Consider the following 14,633-nt stretch of genomic DNA (forward strand, 5'->3'; position numbering starts at 1 on the left):
GGTTGGACAGCGCCAACTCGTTCCAAAGAAAGGACAGTGTTGGGGACAGCTATCAAGAAATTGACAGAGAGAGAATGACGATGATGGCGGAGAGAAGGATTTGACCCCTGTCAGTTTATTGAAAGACCTTGCCATGCTGACATCTTGCAGGGAAACCTAGTCGGGCACGAGGCGCTTGGAGCCAAGCCGCGATTTGGGGGCTGCTTCGACCATTCGACGCCGATCTTTTCGTATATTTCGTCATCTCAAGATAAATGCCCGTTTATAATTCTCTGAAGGTATTTCTACCTGGGAGAGCTCCCCTATATGAACTCACTTCTCCGAAATTTGGTAGTATTAGCATTTGTTGACATACTTGAGTGGAGTAGTGGAAAATAGATAAACTCCCAAAAGCGAAGAGCTCATCCCAGATTTATAGAAACCGCATAGCAAATATTCTGAGTCCTGACCACAATTTGATTCACACCTGGACAATAGTTGCTTAGGTAGTCTGAGCAGAAAGGGTGCTGCGAACTTGAACTTGAAGGGTCTTATGTTGCTTGGACCCCGGATTTCCCCGGATTTGGAGGATGCGGGGACGAGGCTGCGATTCTTCGCAAAAATGACGGCGCCAAAGCGAAAAATTGGAAGTGATTCGAAAGGTCTTTTGTCATCTTGTCAATGGGATTCAAAGCTACTAGTATATAATCCATGGATAATAGATCGAGGCCCATCTGCTCCCTGCCCTGTCATTTCTTTATCTTTCCTCCACAATCGAAACAATTACAATATCGACAAGGCTTTTTAAACCTCTTTTTGCGGAATGTACCAAATGGCCTTTTCTGTTCAACAAGAGGCTCGCCATTTTTACTCCTTTTTCTCAACTTAGTTTCGTGGTTCAGTTCTTCAGCTACATGCCCCACAACGACACCTGAGGCAGCATAAGTGATCGCCGTGCCCCTGATTGAATCCAATCCACATCTCAATCGCATCGCGATTGGTTTTTTTCTCTCTTATTTTTTTACTCTTCGCCCTCTTCCACGACCCCCGCGCTCTCCGCGCCCTCATTAACCTCACCTCAGCACCCCTCACACCATCGCGACTCGCGAAAATCCACCCACCATGTCGACAAGCGACAGCTTCGCCCTCGACACGCCAACGATGCTCTGCATCGCATTCGCGCTCTCCTTCATGCCAATCGCCTACATACTCGGAACAAGCCTAATCCCATCCACCCAAACCCGCAACCGCATCCTCTTCTTCTGGCACGCCTACGACGCCCTCACACACATCTTCATCGAGGGCTCGTTCCTCTACGAATGTTTTTTCAGCTACACTACCATCGCCGGCATCCACAACACGCGCGAGCCCTTCTTCCTAAACCAACGCGACCGCATCTACGGTCCAGCCTACGGCACCGGACCTAGCAGCCGTCTATGGCAGGAATACGCCAAGGCTGACCGTCGCTGGGCGGGCGCAGACCTCACCGTCGTCTCGTTGGAATTGTTAACTGTCTTCCTTGGTGGTCCGGCTGCCATTTATGTCTGCTACCAGCTTTATCGGGCTTCTAGTGAGCGGGTCGGTGCGCAGGTGCGTGGGTCTGCGAAGGCGAAGCTTTGGTTTGTTGCGCTTGCTTTGGCCGTTGCGGAGCTTTATGGAGGCTTCATGACTTTTGCGCCGGAGTGGTTGACTGGTAGCTCGCAGTTGGCGACGGAGGATCCGGTTTACATGTGGTTTTACCTTGTCTTTTTCAATACTCTTTGGGTCTGGATTCCTCTTTGGGTGTTGTGGGAGGGTGGTAAGGAGCTTCGTTCGGCTTTTATTGTACAGGAGACTCAGTCTGAACAGCGGAAGGGTCAGTGAATAATCAACCTGTTGGATGGTAATGTCACAGTACGGGTCAGGATGTACAGTCGTGGGGAGTTAGATCCTCCCCCGGAGTTTGAATCAGTCATGAACCTTGGAAGCCTTTGTGATATGTTGAAGTCAATGATGACCCGAGTTGTACATATGACCTCTTTGTTAGAGTGAAATTACACACATCTCAATTTGAACTGCCTGACAACCATTCTAAGGTCCAAGCTAAGGAGCATTGTTTCCTTATATTTTGTAGTATTATTAGTCTTTTCCCTGATAGAGCATCTACTAATATCTTTAATTCAAGCAGACTAGTACTACTAGTAGTACTTTGTTCAATTCGCTTTTACCTCAAAGTGGTACTAGTATCAATAATAAAATTTTGCTCAAGTCCAGATAGAGTAGATACAAACAAAGGAAAATGCAATTATATACTATACAACCAGAAAAAATAATAATCAAATGAATCACAGGCTCAATCTGGTCTGGCCGAAACGTGGAATCATTGAAATCAGCTCGGACCTATCCACTCACCCTCCTTCATTCTTTCCCAGGATTGTAACCGCGGTCTTTATCCCAAAACCAATGATAGAAGCTCTTCCATTCGGCCGCCTCATCCTCAACATAGTCACCAACAAGCTCGGCCGTCTCATTAATCTCGTCGTGAAGTGGTGGAACCTTCAGACCGGAAGAAGCATCCACGCCATGCCCAGCACTGGCATCCTTTGCTGCCGACGCCGCGGCCGCGGCCGCAGCATTAGAGCTAACATCAACATTGACGTTACCGGAATGGATGGTGAGAGCCTCCTCTGCACCCTCCTTTGTCCTCTCGACGAGATCGCGAGCGCCCTCGCGCGCGACTTCGCTGAATTCCTCCGCTTGTTCTCGCGCGCGCTGAATCAGTTCGTCTGGGGATGGGTAGCGGCGGAATACCATAAGCAGGAAATAATAGACCTTCACAATAGATGCATAGACGGCATCTTTGGCTAGCATGGTGAAACCATGAGAGAAAAAGCCCTTCAAGACTTCACCAGGAAGACCAGCATAAAGGGCCGAAATACCTTCCGTCCGAGCGATCGTTCCAACAGTAGACACAATCTTCGGCGTAACCGTAGAAAGGATCGAGCTCGAACTCTTTACCCCCGCGGCACTTCGCGAGGAACTCAACGCCTGCGCCCTCGTTTTCGCAAGTGAGAATGGATACGTAATCGACGACGCGGCCGATTTACTCAACGCGGCAAGTAGGAAGGTCACCGCAGCAGAAGGACGCTCGCGCTTGGCACGCGACAGAAGAGCGTATTTGAGGACTTCGTTCAGGAAAAATGTTATAGATGGGTTGAGGGTCAGGATCAACGTGGCCGAATATCCGGACCAAAAGCCACGAATGCCCTTCTCGGCCCTAATCTGCGCCGCGATATCGCTCGTTGATAATTCTTCGCCATCCTCTTTACCCTTGCCCTTGCTCTTGCCCGCCTTGCGAGCTGCGATTTGCTTTCGTGTCACGATATTTGACAGCGGGGTGGTAAATAACTTCGCGAACGAGCCCGCCACCACGCCAACGGCAAGCTCGTCGAGGATCGGAAGAACGATATTCTTGCTCTTCGCCGCCTTGGCCGCGCCCACGCGGGCGACTATCCGCTTTTGTCGGACTGTGTTGTAGGCGAGGAAAAAAGAGGAATGAATCCAGGACCGTCTTGAAGGTATCCTGTGCCAGACCTGGGTAGAATCCCGCAATACCTTGCTCCAGATAGATCTTGTATGCTGCATCGACGATATCCTTGTATTCTTCTTCGTCATCATCGGAGGAGGAGCCCTCCTTTGATTTGTCTGTCTTTTGTTGCGTTTGTAGACGCGCGACGATCACGCTGAGAGGGTATACGATGACGCTGGAGATGGCTGAGCCTACGGCACCGGCAACGGCATTGCCTAGGACTGGTAAGGCGGGGCCTCGGAGGGCTGCGGTTTTCCAGTCATCTTGCGGCTCCTGAGTTTCCCAGCGGTAGGAGGGGTGGAAGGCATCCTGGCGGTGGGCACCATGGTTAGAGTATGCGGTCGGAATGTGGTATTGCAAGACGTACCAGTTGTGACTCGTAGGCGAGCTTGAATTCTGGCATTGTGAAGGTACAGAAGGGGACCCCCCCTTGTCGTTGTTGAGGAAGGATCCGGGTGTCAGATGTCAGATGTCAGATGTTTTGGTCGTCAAGGGTGGTCAGATCGATCGTTTGGCGAGCTATACAGATGCCAGGGTGGAGTTTTCATGCAATTTTCGATGCCTCGCAATGCAAATTAGATGGCAGCGAAAGAAAGACCACGAGCGACCGGTAGATATTGTGGGAAGGGGTGTCTGAACGTGATGGTCTCGCAGTACAAGGCCGAGGTTGCGGAGATCGATTACATCATGCCGATCATGTGGTCTGTGCAGGGTGGGTTGGTGGATGTACGAGTACATACATTTAAGAATACAAGTTACAAAACTCCGATCTGGCATTTATAATAACAGGGTATCAGGGTAGTATTTTCATAGGGGTAGTATGATAATTGTGTGATCTTTGTCACCAGGTGGTCCTACTGATGATAAGAAAGTACTGGATGATTCATGCTAAGGCCGATTTTCCGATCCTATTGATTTAATAACACTAAAATAAATCCCATAACCTCAGATAACCAAGAGACCATAACCACCAAAACCCCAGCCAGTCGTGATCCAGTAGTGCCAGACCCGACGAGGCGAATATTGATTTCAGGACATAGAAAAAGAAAAGCAAGTTCCATCACACCATATCGCATAAAAACCCAACGTTGACCGTTAAAAAACAGCCATCAGGATGGGCGGACAGAAGTCCAAAAGAGTAAAGCATTGCAAAGCAACCGCTTAACCACCGAAACCGTACAGGGTACGGCCCTGGCGCTTGAGGGCATAGACAACGTCGAGAGACGTGACGGTCTTGCGCTTAGCGTGCTCGGTGTAGGTGACAGCGTCACGGATGACGGACTCAAGGAAGGACTTGAGGACACCGCGGGTCTCTTCGTAGATCATGGCGGAGATACGCTTGACACCGCCACGGCGGGCGAGACGGCGGATAGCGGGCTTGGTGATACCCTGAATGTTATCGCGCAAAATCTTGCGGTGACGCTTGGCGCCGCCCTTGCCGAGGCCCTTTCCACCTTTGCCGCCTGTTGAATGTGGGTCAGCATGGGGTTACAAGTTGAGAGAAGGGTATGGTAGTGTAGACAGAGGCCGATGAGGTCGAGGTAATGGATGGAGTAGATGGGGGTGATTTAGTGAGTGGGCAGACGATATGGGCTAGCCTGGTTGGGAAAGGTGAGATGCATGGTTGCCTTGAACCTCAGGCACAAAGGCACTAAGAGAAGGAACCACGCATCACGTGTTCTCCAGGGGCATCACCACCACGACCTCACGACAACAACACAAAGGGAAGACGACGAAAAAAAGAAATAGGAAGACCACTCACGTCCAGTCATGATGCTAGGGTATGAAAATTGATGGATTTAGATGGAAAATAGATGGAAAATGGGTGGGAGTCGCGTGTTGATGGTAGCCGAAGTGACTAACAAACGCGTGGAAAATGGGTGTACAGAGGATGGAAGAGAGAGAGAAAAAAAAGGGAAGCCAGTCAAAGAGCGGGGGGAAAATGGGCAATACTTAAATATGGGTGCCGACTACGCGTGATTTCGGGAGGTGGGTGGATTATCTAAGCAAGGAAATTCGCATTCTGCAATGCGGCGGTGATTGGCAGGACAAAAGGCTGTTATAACAGGCAGGTTTCGAGTGCATTTTTCTAAGCATGGGGGTGCCCGCATTTCCTGCTGGGCCGTTTTGCTGGGCCAGACGGCTGCACGGTCATGTGGTGATAGCTGCCGCGATAAGGGTGGGGCTGGGCTGGATTCCATACCCGCAGGGGGGGGGGGCTTGGCGCGCCACTTTGGGGAATTTACGTACTGTATGCACATACAGAGAAGTATAGAACTCATTTCCATTCCCCATTTTTGTATCAAAGGAGAAAAATGCAATACTATAAATCCCTGGGGCTGGGAAATACCCCTACCCTAACTACACTACCGCTTAAGGTCTACTTGGTCTACTTCATCTACACGAGGACAAAACCATGGCTCAAATCACATTCATTCGTATCCCTCATGTCAAGACTACGTCGTTGTGAACAGACCGTAGACATTCTGAACTGCGGATCATATCTCATGCAAATCAATCGCAACCTCCCCATCTGATCGGATCAGAAGCGATGAAGCATCTCACGCAATGAAACAACATATGAGAGAAAAAAAAACACGAGGAAAAAACGGCAAAGAAACAAGAAAACCACCCCGTAACACCATGCAAAGAAATCAGAAACAGGCAAACGAACACAAATGCATCGGGAATGGAGGCGGGCGAGACTAAAAGGTGACTTTTGGAGAGAAAATGGAGATCTGCGAACAAAGCAGAGAAGAAGAGAAATTGGGGCCTCAAGGATGATCATGTCGCTTTGCAACACAATAAGAACAATAACGGAGGAGAGGAAAGGGGGGCGCGACACAAAAAAAAAAAGTTGACAAACAAGCGGAAATTTCGTGTGCTCATCATGCGTAATCAAAACAAACGCGGGTGTGTTCGACAATATTCAAACACCCCGCGGTCAACGTGGCTAATTCTGGAGCCACATTGGGCAGCACTCACGTCGATAATTTCTCCCGACGCAAATTCTGACGGCCCAATGCCGGGCAAGTGCTTAACGACCAAGTTCCCGCGGTTTATTATACATCGCAAGAACCGGGATCGTTTCACAATTCGCCGCAGCATTGAGCAACCACGATCGGACATCAAGTGTATCTCGGAGCGAAAAACCTCATCCATGCAAAGTGGGAAGAAAGTGTTCATCACTGGGCGCCGACTAGAGGAAGGTATGAACAATCGGCAACAAGGGGGGAATAAAACGAATCAACCGGTCGATCCATCTCCAGGTAAGAAATATCGAAGTCTCTTTAAAGAAACTGTTAACAACATGCAAAGGTGTGGGCGAGGAAGGATAGCAGCCGGACTCCGTGACGGTCAAGCGTTTTCAAATGTCACTCACCCTCGGATGACTGGCGATGATTGAGGGTCCTTCATGAATCCATTCTGCAGGGAGTTGTAGGGGAAGCGAAAGGACAAAGAGGAAGGGGATACCCGCGGCGAAGATCGTGGACTAACAGCTGGCGACGATGAGGACCCGGAACGAGATTCGCGAGGCGCCTCAACTGCGGCTGGCTCTAATGGCGCGGGGGAGCGAGGTGAAAGAGGAGGCGAGGGAGATCCAGTAGAAAAGTACTTGGAAGCTGCCTCGCCATTCACGTTGACCGAGAAGCTCTGGGGCTTGGGGGGCGAAGATTTGGGGGTGCCGTACTAAATGATCGGGTTAGTCGAGCCCCATGGTGGACAGGTGAACAAGCGACCTACAAAGCAGTACTTATCCACCAACTCTTTGTACACCGAGGACTCCAGGCATGGTTTGCTAGACACCAGTGAGGATGGTTTCGGGACATCCTTCTGAGCGTGATCGCTCACAGCAGGCTTCTGGCTAGAGCCAGTCTCCGGCTCCTCCACAGTGGAACTTCTCCGAGGAGCGTCCGAAGTTTGACCCCATCGGGCTCGCGCGGTTAGCGTGGTCCGATCGACTGGTGGCTTAGTCTTCATGGCGGCGGTCAAAGACGCTCCAAAGTCATAGCGGTTGCCGAAAGCTTGTTGGCTCGGCTTCTCGCGTCGTTTGGGGGAGGAACGGTGTCGATGTCGTTTGATGAAGCCCGGCTCAACGGGGGTGACTTGACAGAGTTGAAAGGGTTCGAGAAAGGAACCTTCTTACTGGACTCGTCAAACGACGACGAGGGCATGGAGTGGGGACGAGTGTGCAGGCCGGTGAAGGATCGACTGCGGGGCAGGGCCGGGCGTGCTCCACTGGATGTTCTGGTATTAGATGGGTGGGCCGAGGCCATCGGCTTCTGAGTCTTGAGGAAGTCGACTCGGTAGTTCATGCCACAGTTGTTATCCCAATATTCTTGACCAGCGACATTGTATCGCATACAGACATGCATGGTCTTGCTCTCTAGCTTGGCTTGGTCGTCAAGCTTGATATCAAACGTGAACCGGTCATATCCATCATTCCCATAGGTGTGATGAACATCGTGACAATATGTGGCACTCACTTCCGACACCGTTCTCCAAGAGTCAAAGGTAAACCGCGCAGCGACGTTCTTGTGGAAATCAAGATTGGCCACCGCGACCGATCCAATCAACGTCGTCTTATCTGCAGACAGAAACAATCGTTCGAGGCGGACGGGGTTGGTGGAACGTGATGACGGATTCTTCGGGAAGTTGGAAAGTTGAAGTTCCCACTCCCATGACGAAGCACCCTTATTCGATCTGTTACCAAAAGGAAACTCGTCCTCGCCGTCGTGGTCGTCAACAGGCGATGTCTCTGCACTCACGGCCAAAGGTCGGTCGAGCTGCAAGAAGTGACGGATGTGTTCTAGTTGAGAGTCGAAATGCACGGCCTTTGCAAATACGGGGGTACCTGGCATGCTGGAAGGACGTCGTCGAGCCGTTGCCGGTCGAAGTGCTGGACGAACCAGTTCGCCAGACTTCTTTCGGACCATGGGTGGCTTTGGTGACAAGTCTGCATCGCTGTCATCGGGAGAACTTGTCAGTGCTTCCTCCCTCTTATAATCAATGGCTGTTTCGGTGGAAGAGCGGGAATGGGCAATCTTGCGGGCCTCTTTGGATAATCGGATGAGATTCGGTTTTAATGGCTTGTTCTCTGTTCTCGTTGTTGGTTGGCTCGATGAGGATCGAGCCTCGGTGCCCAGCTGGTCCGCAGGTCCCATTCTCTTCGGTTCCCTTTCCGGTGAGCTCTCCCGTCGCTGTTCAATCGATCGTACCGCAGCCTCTAGCTCCTCGAGCTTGATATCTCCAACAGGTGAAGATTCCTCGTCCGAGTTCTGGGTTGATTCGGGGGGTGAGATCACCGCCCCGGGTGGAATGGCAGCATTGGTTAACGGTGGCGGGGATTGACGGAGACTGGCATGGGGGTCAATAACAGGAGAGAGACGGGAAGCTGGTTCCGAGAAGGAGTGCACGGCCGATTTGTTGCCGATAGATGGGCTTCTGCGGTGCCGACGAACGTACGAGGTAGAAGAGTAATTGCGGGAGTTCTGCACGCGTGCGGAGGCAGATCGGGCCAAGCCAGGCCGCTCGGGGCGAGTGTCCTGAGAGGGATCACTGTACTCGATATGCTGCGCGGAGAGCAACGACTTCAATGGCGCAGTGTATGGCATCCGGCCGACTTGTGTGTCTCAACACAAGAAGGGGGGTAGTGGGGGAATGACGAGCTCAAGAATTGGAAAAGTCGACTCAAAAAGGTCCTGGAAGATAGTAAATGAGACCTGTTAGTTCAATGAACAGATATTAAATTTAGAAAGTGTGGCGAGACGAGGCGGAGAAAAACGGACAAGACAACCAGGGAAGAGGCATAACCATGTACATCAGACGAGATTGTGATGGGAAAGGAGGGACGAGTCGAAGCGGAAGTCGGGTTGGTGCAGGGAGAATGCAGATGGTGGTACCAGATGGCGAGAGGAAAGAGCCAGTGAGAGGAATGGAGGAAGTATCACGACACACACACAGTAACACCGACAGAGACAGAGCTGGTTGGGGAGACAATGGGAGGGAGAAAGGAAAGGAAGAAGTGGAGGAGTGATAGGAAAGGAAGGCAGCGAGCTTATCAATTCTTACGTTGAATAATAGATAGTGGTCGTAGTTGTAGTGGTAGTCGAGACCCTCGGGTTGGGTAGCTCCGGTGGTGGCGATATGGCGTATCTCGGTGGGTGGGGGAGGGAAAGTTGAGGAGGCCGGAGGGGGGGAGGGGAATAATAAAAAAAGGGAATATATAAAAACGCAGAATGCAAATGCAAATGCAAAAAAGAAGAAAAAAAAGATACAAAAAGCAGCAGCAGAATGTACAAGAGCTCCGGTGCAGCCGCGGGGGCGAATGGGATGATCGAGTAGGGCGATCACCTCACTTAGTACCTCAGATGTACCCGGGAAGTCGTGATGGCGAGAGGCAAAAATTTAAATTTACCAAGCCATTGCCGCTCTGACCGTTAGGATTGGAGGGAGTCGGGCCAGGATCCTTGGATTATCAGTCCTTTTAGGAGGATGGGAAGGGATGGGAGGAGAGAAAAAAAACGACGAGAGGAAGAGATAAGCCTGGCAATATACTTGAGTGGATTAGGGGGGGGTACCACCCTCTCTCATCCCTCAACCTTGAAAAATGAATTAGGAAAAAAGTAGAAAAAAAGAAAAAAAAAAAGTGGAACAAGATAAATAAAGGACCCCAAGCGCCTGGGAAAACCGGTGCGGCTTGCATTGACTCCGCTTTCGATGCTCGTCAGTGCGTCCCGTATACTTCTCTTGGGGACACGCAGTGGGTCGGAGGCTTTTTCCACTTTTTTTGGATTTTATTTCTTTTTTGATTTTACTCTTTTCTGTTCGTTTCAATTTACATTTACATTTACACAATACATTCACATTTACAGAATATCCATACTGTACCTCTAGACTAATCTTATGGTAGACTACTTTTGGTACATAGACTCCATATGGTAGTCTGCACGAGGCCCTGGCCTAACCCTGTCGCATCATTCTTCGGACTACAACCCTCCTGCTCAGCCCACTCCTGGCGCTAAACCTTGGGGAAGTCCACTCTTTCGCAATCTGTCTGTGTTCCCTGTTTCTGGACTGACGTATGTCCACTGTACAACTTTATGCCTGTACCCCCTGATGATTCCGATTCCGATCACGGGGAAGTGACCAGGATGTCATTAGATTAGAGATAGGAGGTGGAAGAGGAAGAGGAAGGGGAAGGGGAAGTGGAAGTGGAAGTGGAAGTGGAAGAGTGACCCTAGGACAGACTCGCGATACCTACCAAGGTACGTACGAGTATCTCTTATCAAGAGAGGCCCGAGTCACTCCTATTCGATCAGACCGTAGGTTTTCACTCGTTTTCAGTTTGTAGTTTGTACACCTGGGCTGGACCCAAAACCAAGAGTCCAGTCTCAGGCAACACTCGCTCCCCACAGCCCGCCTCGCCCATTCTTCATGCGCAACCTGGGGATACACAGTGCGCAGCGCACGTTGAAGCACCATCATACCTGAGATCCCTCGCTAGTCCCAAGTGAGATGCGACACGCAAATCGCCCCTCTCTGATCGCATCCCGCGTCGAGTCGAAAAAGAAACAGGTTCGAGATGATGATGGGGCCATGGGCCATCATGGGCCATGGAACTTGGAACGGGAACCACTCAATATTGTAACCATGGACGAACTGCTTTTGCTTGCACTCATTTTCGCTTTTTGCCTTGTTTTTAATCTTTCTCACTGATGCGATCGATGCAAGGAGTCGCTAACCCGAACCCGAATCCCCTCATCCTCCCCCTGTAGCGAGACGCACCGTTAAGAACACGAAATACTGTACGAAATACATATAACCTGAACCATGCCAAAAATAAGGAGAATTTAGCAAATGGAAATCCATGATTAGCCCTATTCAGACTGGTGGCCCCTCCCCCCCGCGACACAAGTGAAATTCCTCCGTGACATGCAGCGTGCAGTTGGTATCGCACGGTGGATCAGCGAGGCTGCACTCCGTACTCCACCGACTCCCCAGTGTGCCGCGAAGGCCGGAGACTGCGGTGCCGACCGAACCCGGGGTCTACTTACTACTAGTACTGCGGGTGGAGGAGCACTGGCAGAAAACAGGGCCGATAAGATGAACCCTTGAGGATGAAGAGATGGATCGCCCGGTCCGATCGGCTCATCTGGTAGTAATGACCAAGGTAATATAATAGATGGATATGGATATGTATATCCATGGAGATATGAGTATACATAATACTACAGTAGTAGAGATATCCAGCTTGAAGTAGATATACATAGTAGTAGATATACATAGTGACTTAGTTTATGTACATACATCGTCGTAATGCCACGGAACGTGGATGACGTCAAGATGCAGTGACAGGCCCGAGGGTCCGCGCACTTCCTTGGTTTGCGCCTCCTTGGCGAGGGTCTGGGCCCCAAACAGCCAATCCACTAGCGCCATTTCACCATATGCTCAGAGTATACGGAGTACGGAGTACTGGACTACTCGTAGACCTACGACTCGTGTGGTCCTCCAACTCTGCCTCAATTCGGAAAATATTTATCAGCCGCATTGCCACAACACTGCTGCTACTGACGATGCTGGAATAGCAACTGCTTCAATTTTTTTCTCCTGTATCACTTGCGACCGGGGGCCATGTTCACCGCAGCCAGTCCCACCATTGACCTTGTCGGTGGTTACACCGGAGCGCATTCTGGAATGGACAGTGGTCAACATAAAATACTTTAACTAGAAGTATATCAAATATCAAGTATCATATTACAAATATAATATAATATCATATACTCCGTATACTTCAATTAAATTACTCCTATACGAGTATTCATACCATACCAGCTACCTAACGGCTCCATAGCTACTCTATACGAACATCAAAACTTAACTATGTACTAGTAGGTATGCACATATGGGTCTACTCAAATCTAGATTAGTTCTTACCCTTGAAATAACACGATTAGGTAGCGCCTTGCTAACTACTTTTGTTTCATCGTCCCGTCCCAAACAGCGACACCGGCGTATGTCTCACAGAGAAGGCGAATCTTATTGCCATTTCAAACATCGTTCTTCTTATTTGATTATTCCTGTCAATTCAATTGCAACTCTACTCCCGGCGCCCGGACCACCGAACCCCTTACGAGGTTCTTTGTTTTCCCTAGCGGCGCAGAATTTTCTTTCCATTTGCCACCACCTGGTGGAAGTGCAGAGCTGGGAGGTGGCTCTACCATATTAGATTTCCCACCTTGCCGCGCTAAACCCCAGAGAGGACAAGCCGGGCTCTAATCCCACAGTTGGCAGCCGAGTCGGCCCCATCCATACCCCCAACAAAGGCCGAGACTGATCTAGCGTCGTTCATCTGACCAGCCTGCCGCGATCGTCCTTGGGCCTGCAGTCCAAGGCTCGTTGATCTCTCCAGATTTATTTTCACTCCCTCTTCAAACATGTCCATGCCCCTCCCCCACTCTCCTTCCCCAGGGACCACAAATCCTATCCCCCCCCCCCAGAGAGGGGTATCGCGTCCAGAGTAAGGGGATCCATGCATCTCCGGGCGTTCATCCTCAATTCGCTTTTAGCTTCCAAGAAATAGGGTTAGTTGGTCTTATCGGAATCGCAAAAAAAGTCTCGACCACACCCAAGCTCCTGCAAGGTCGTAGAAGGTTCAACCATAGCGGCAGCGACAGATCCAGGCGATAACGCCTGTTGGCTGGCCTCCCCCCCCTAATTGCTCATCAAAACCTGTAACAGCCTCCGTGCACTTTTCGTCCGATATCGATCTTGGGATGCACAAAATGCAATGTGCAATCCTTCTCTGTGTCGGTGGCCATCCTTCCACTCACCGAAATCGCGTTATGGACAATGTGAGCCCTGACTCCTGAGCATCGGCTCATGGCACCACCCGAATCACGCCTTCTCCCGTCGCAAATCTTCGTCGTGAAACCAAACCCCCCCTCTAATCCCTGAGGGCCGAAGCACCCGAGCGCTCTGACCATTCTGTATCAACGTCAACAGCGATTCCATCTCTGGGATTGGTAGTCCCGTTCGGAGAGTTCAGCCCTAGATCTTAGTCTCTTGACACATCGGTGTGCTTACTCAATGTTTACTCTATATCGCTCTGATTATAATTTTTGTGGAGATCGACAAGAGCTGCTTGAAACTCTCTTACATGGTTTTACTTCTCTAATTCCCCAGGACCCTGGGCCGATCGCCTAAATTCACACCGCTCGCGCGCCAGTTGCTTCAATTGCTGGGGCGATCCTTTGGCTCTCTTTTCACTCACCGGAGACAGACCATTCTCGCCGGGGCCTCTATACGGTCCCCGCCTCCCCTAGACGCTCTGGTGGCTGCGATGGCTGAACCTAGCGGAGGAGCTCCTCTTTCGGCAGGCTTGATCCCGAGCACAGTCCACAATTAGCACTTTGATCTAGGAACCATTGGAATGGTGAAACGAGCCATCAATTCATCTATCGCCCCTATATTGCCTGAGACGCCGCCGAGTACAGACCTCGATGTCTAGCCCGCCGCCACACGATTGCCACCAAGACACGAATTGATGAATGGGAATCACTCAATGGCTTAGGACGGGAAAGTCGATCGCGCGTCGTCTGGCTAGGCATGTATACGGAGAACGAATAGACACATACCCCGCGGTGGATCATCCCACATTCCCCAAACGTCAATCTTTTGGGAACGCACACCATTCGTGCTGGGGGGGTGTTTTGACGTGCGATTCCGCGGAGGATCTACTCTGGAGATGCTGACTGCAGTGCGGCGCTGAAGCCCCCTTGGTCATATTTGCGGGGAATACTGCCCTCTTGTGATAGGAAGCACAGCCCTCGAATAGAAGGTACTCGTGGTATGAGGTATCGCTTCAGCCTTATCTGCCTAGCCTAGCTATTTTTTTGAAAAATTTCGGTGTTATCCCGGCTCAATTGATATTTCGGAAGCACTGCCTGATACTGCCTAACCATCAATGTATACATCTACTTTAGGGAATATCAATTGCCCCACCCTTGGGCTAGTTAATACAGATTACAGAATACCTAGCTACAGGGTACATAGGTTTGTTTTCAGGGAGCTCGAAGAAATGTGC

The 14,633-nt window shown here is 50.5% G+C and overlaps 4 protein-coding genes across 4 annotated transcripts; 1 reads left to right on the plus strand and 3 right to left on the minus strand.

Moving 5' to 3' along the window:
- Nucleotides 1-1,101: 1,101 nt before the first annotated feature.
- Nucleotides 1,102-1,842, plus strand: N7509_010612 (EXPERA domain-containing protein; the record flags this gene model as incomplete). The annotated part of the gene is made up of 1 exon (XM_056635249.1): nt 1,102-1,842. The coding sequence occupies one exon, from the start codon at nt 1,102-1,104 to the stop codon at nt 1,840-1,842; it is 741 nt and encodes a 246-aa protein (XP_056485869.1).
- A 534-nt stretch (nt 1,843-2,376) lies between these two features.
- Nucleotides 2,377-3,950, minus strand: N7509_010613 (putative mitochondrial carrier protein; the record flags this gene model as incomplete). The annotated part of the gene is made up of 3 exons (XM_056635250.1): nt 2,377-3,474; nt 3,527-3,856; nt 3,915-3,950. 3 exons carry the CDS (start codon nt 3,948-3,950, stop codon nt 2,377-2,379), a joined length of 1,464 nt encoding a protein of 487 aa, XP_056485870.1.
- Nucleotides 3,951-4,708: 758 nt separating this feature from the next.
- N7509_010614 (histone H4) lies at nt 4,709-5,319 on the minus strand (the record flags this gene model as incomplete). Its single annotated transcript, XM_056635251.1, has 2 exons — nt 4,709-5,010; nt 5,310-5,319. 2 exons carry the CDS (start codon nt 5,317-5,319, stop codon nt 4,709-4,711), a joined length of 312 nt encoding a protein of 103 aa, XP_056485871.1.
- Nucleotides 5,320-6,925: 1,606 nt separating this feature from the next.
- N7509_010615 (protein phosphatase regulator GAC1) lies at nt 6,926-9,162 on the minus strand (the record flags this gene model as incomplete). The annotated part of the gene is made up of 3 exons (XM_056635252.1): nt 6,926-7,237; nt 7,292-7,653; nt 7,695-9,162. The coding sequence occupies 3 exons, from the start codon at nt 9,160-9,162 to the stop codon at nt 6,926-6,928; spliced, it is 2,142 nt and encodes a 713-aa protein (XP_056485872.1).
- Nucleotides 9,163-14,633: the final 5,471 nt, after the last annotated feature.

Source organism: Penicillium cosmopolitanum, assembly GCF_028827165.1.
Source record: "Penicillium cosmopolitanum strain IBT 29677 chromosome Unknown utg000009l:1.0-9042332.0:1.0-9050551.0, whole genome shotgun sequence".
Lineage (NCBI taxonomy): Eukaryota > Fungi > Ascomycota > Eurotiomycetes > Eurotiales > Aspergillaceae > Penicillium > Penicillium cosmopolitanum.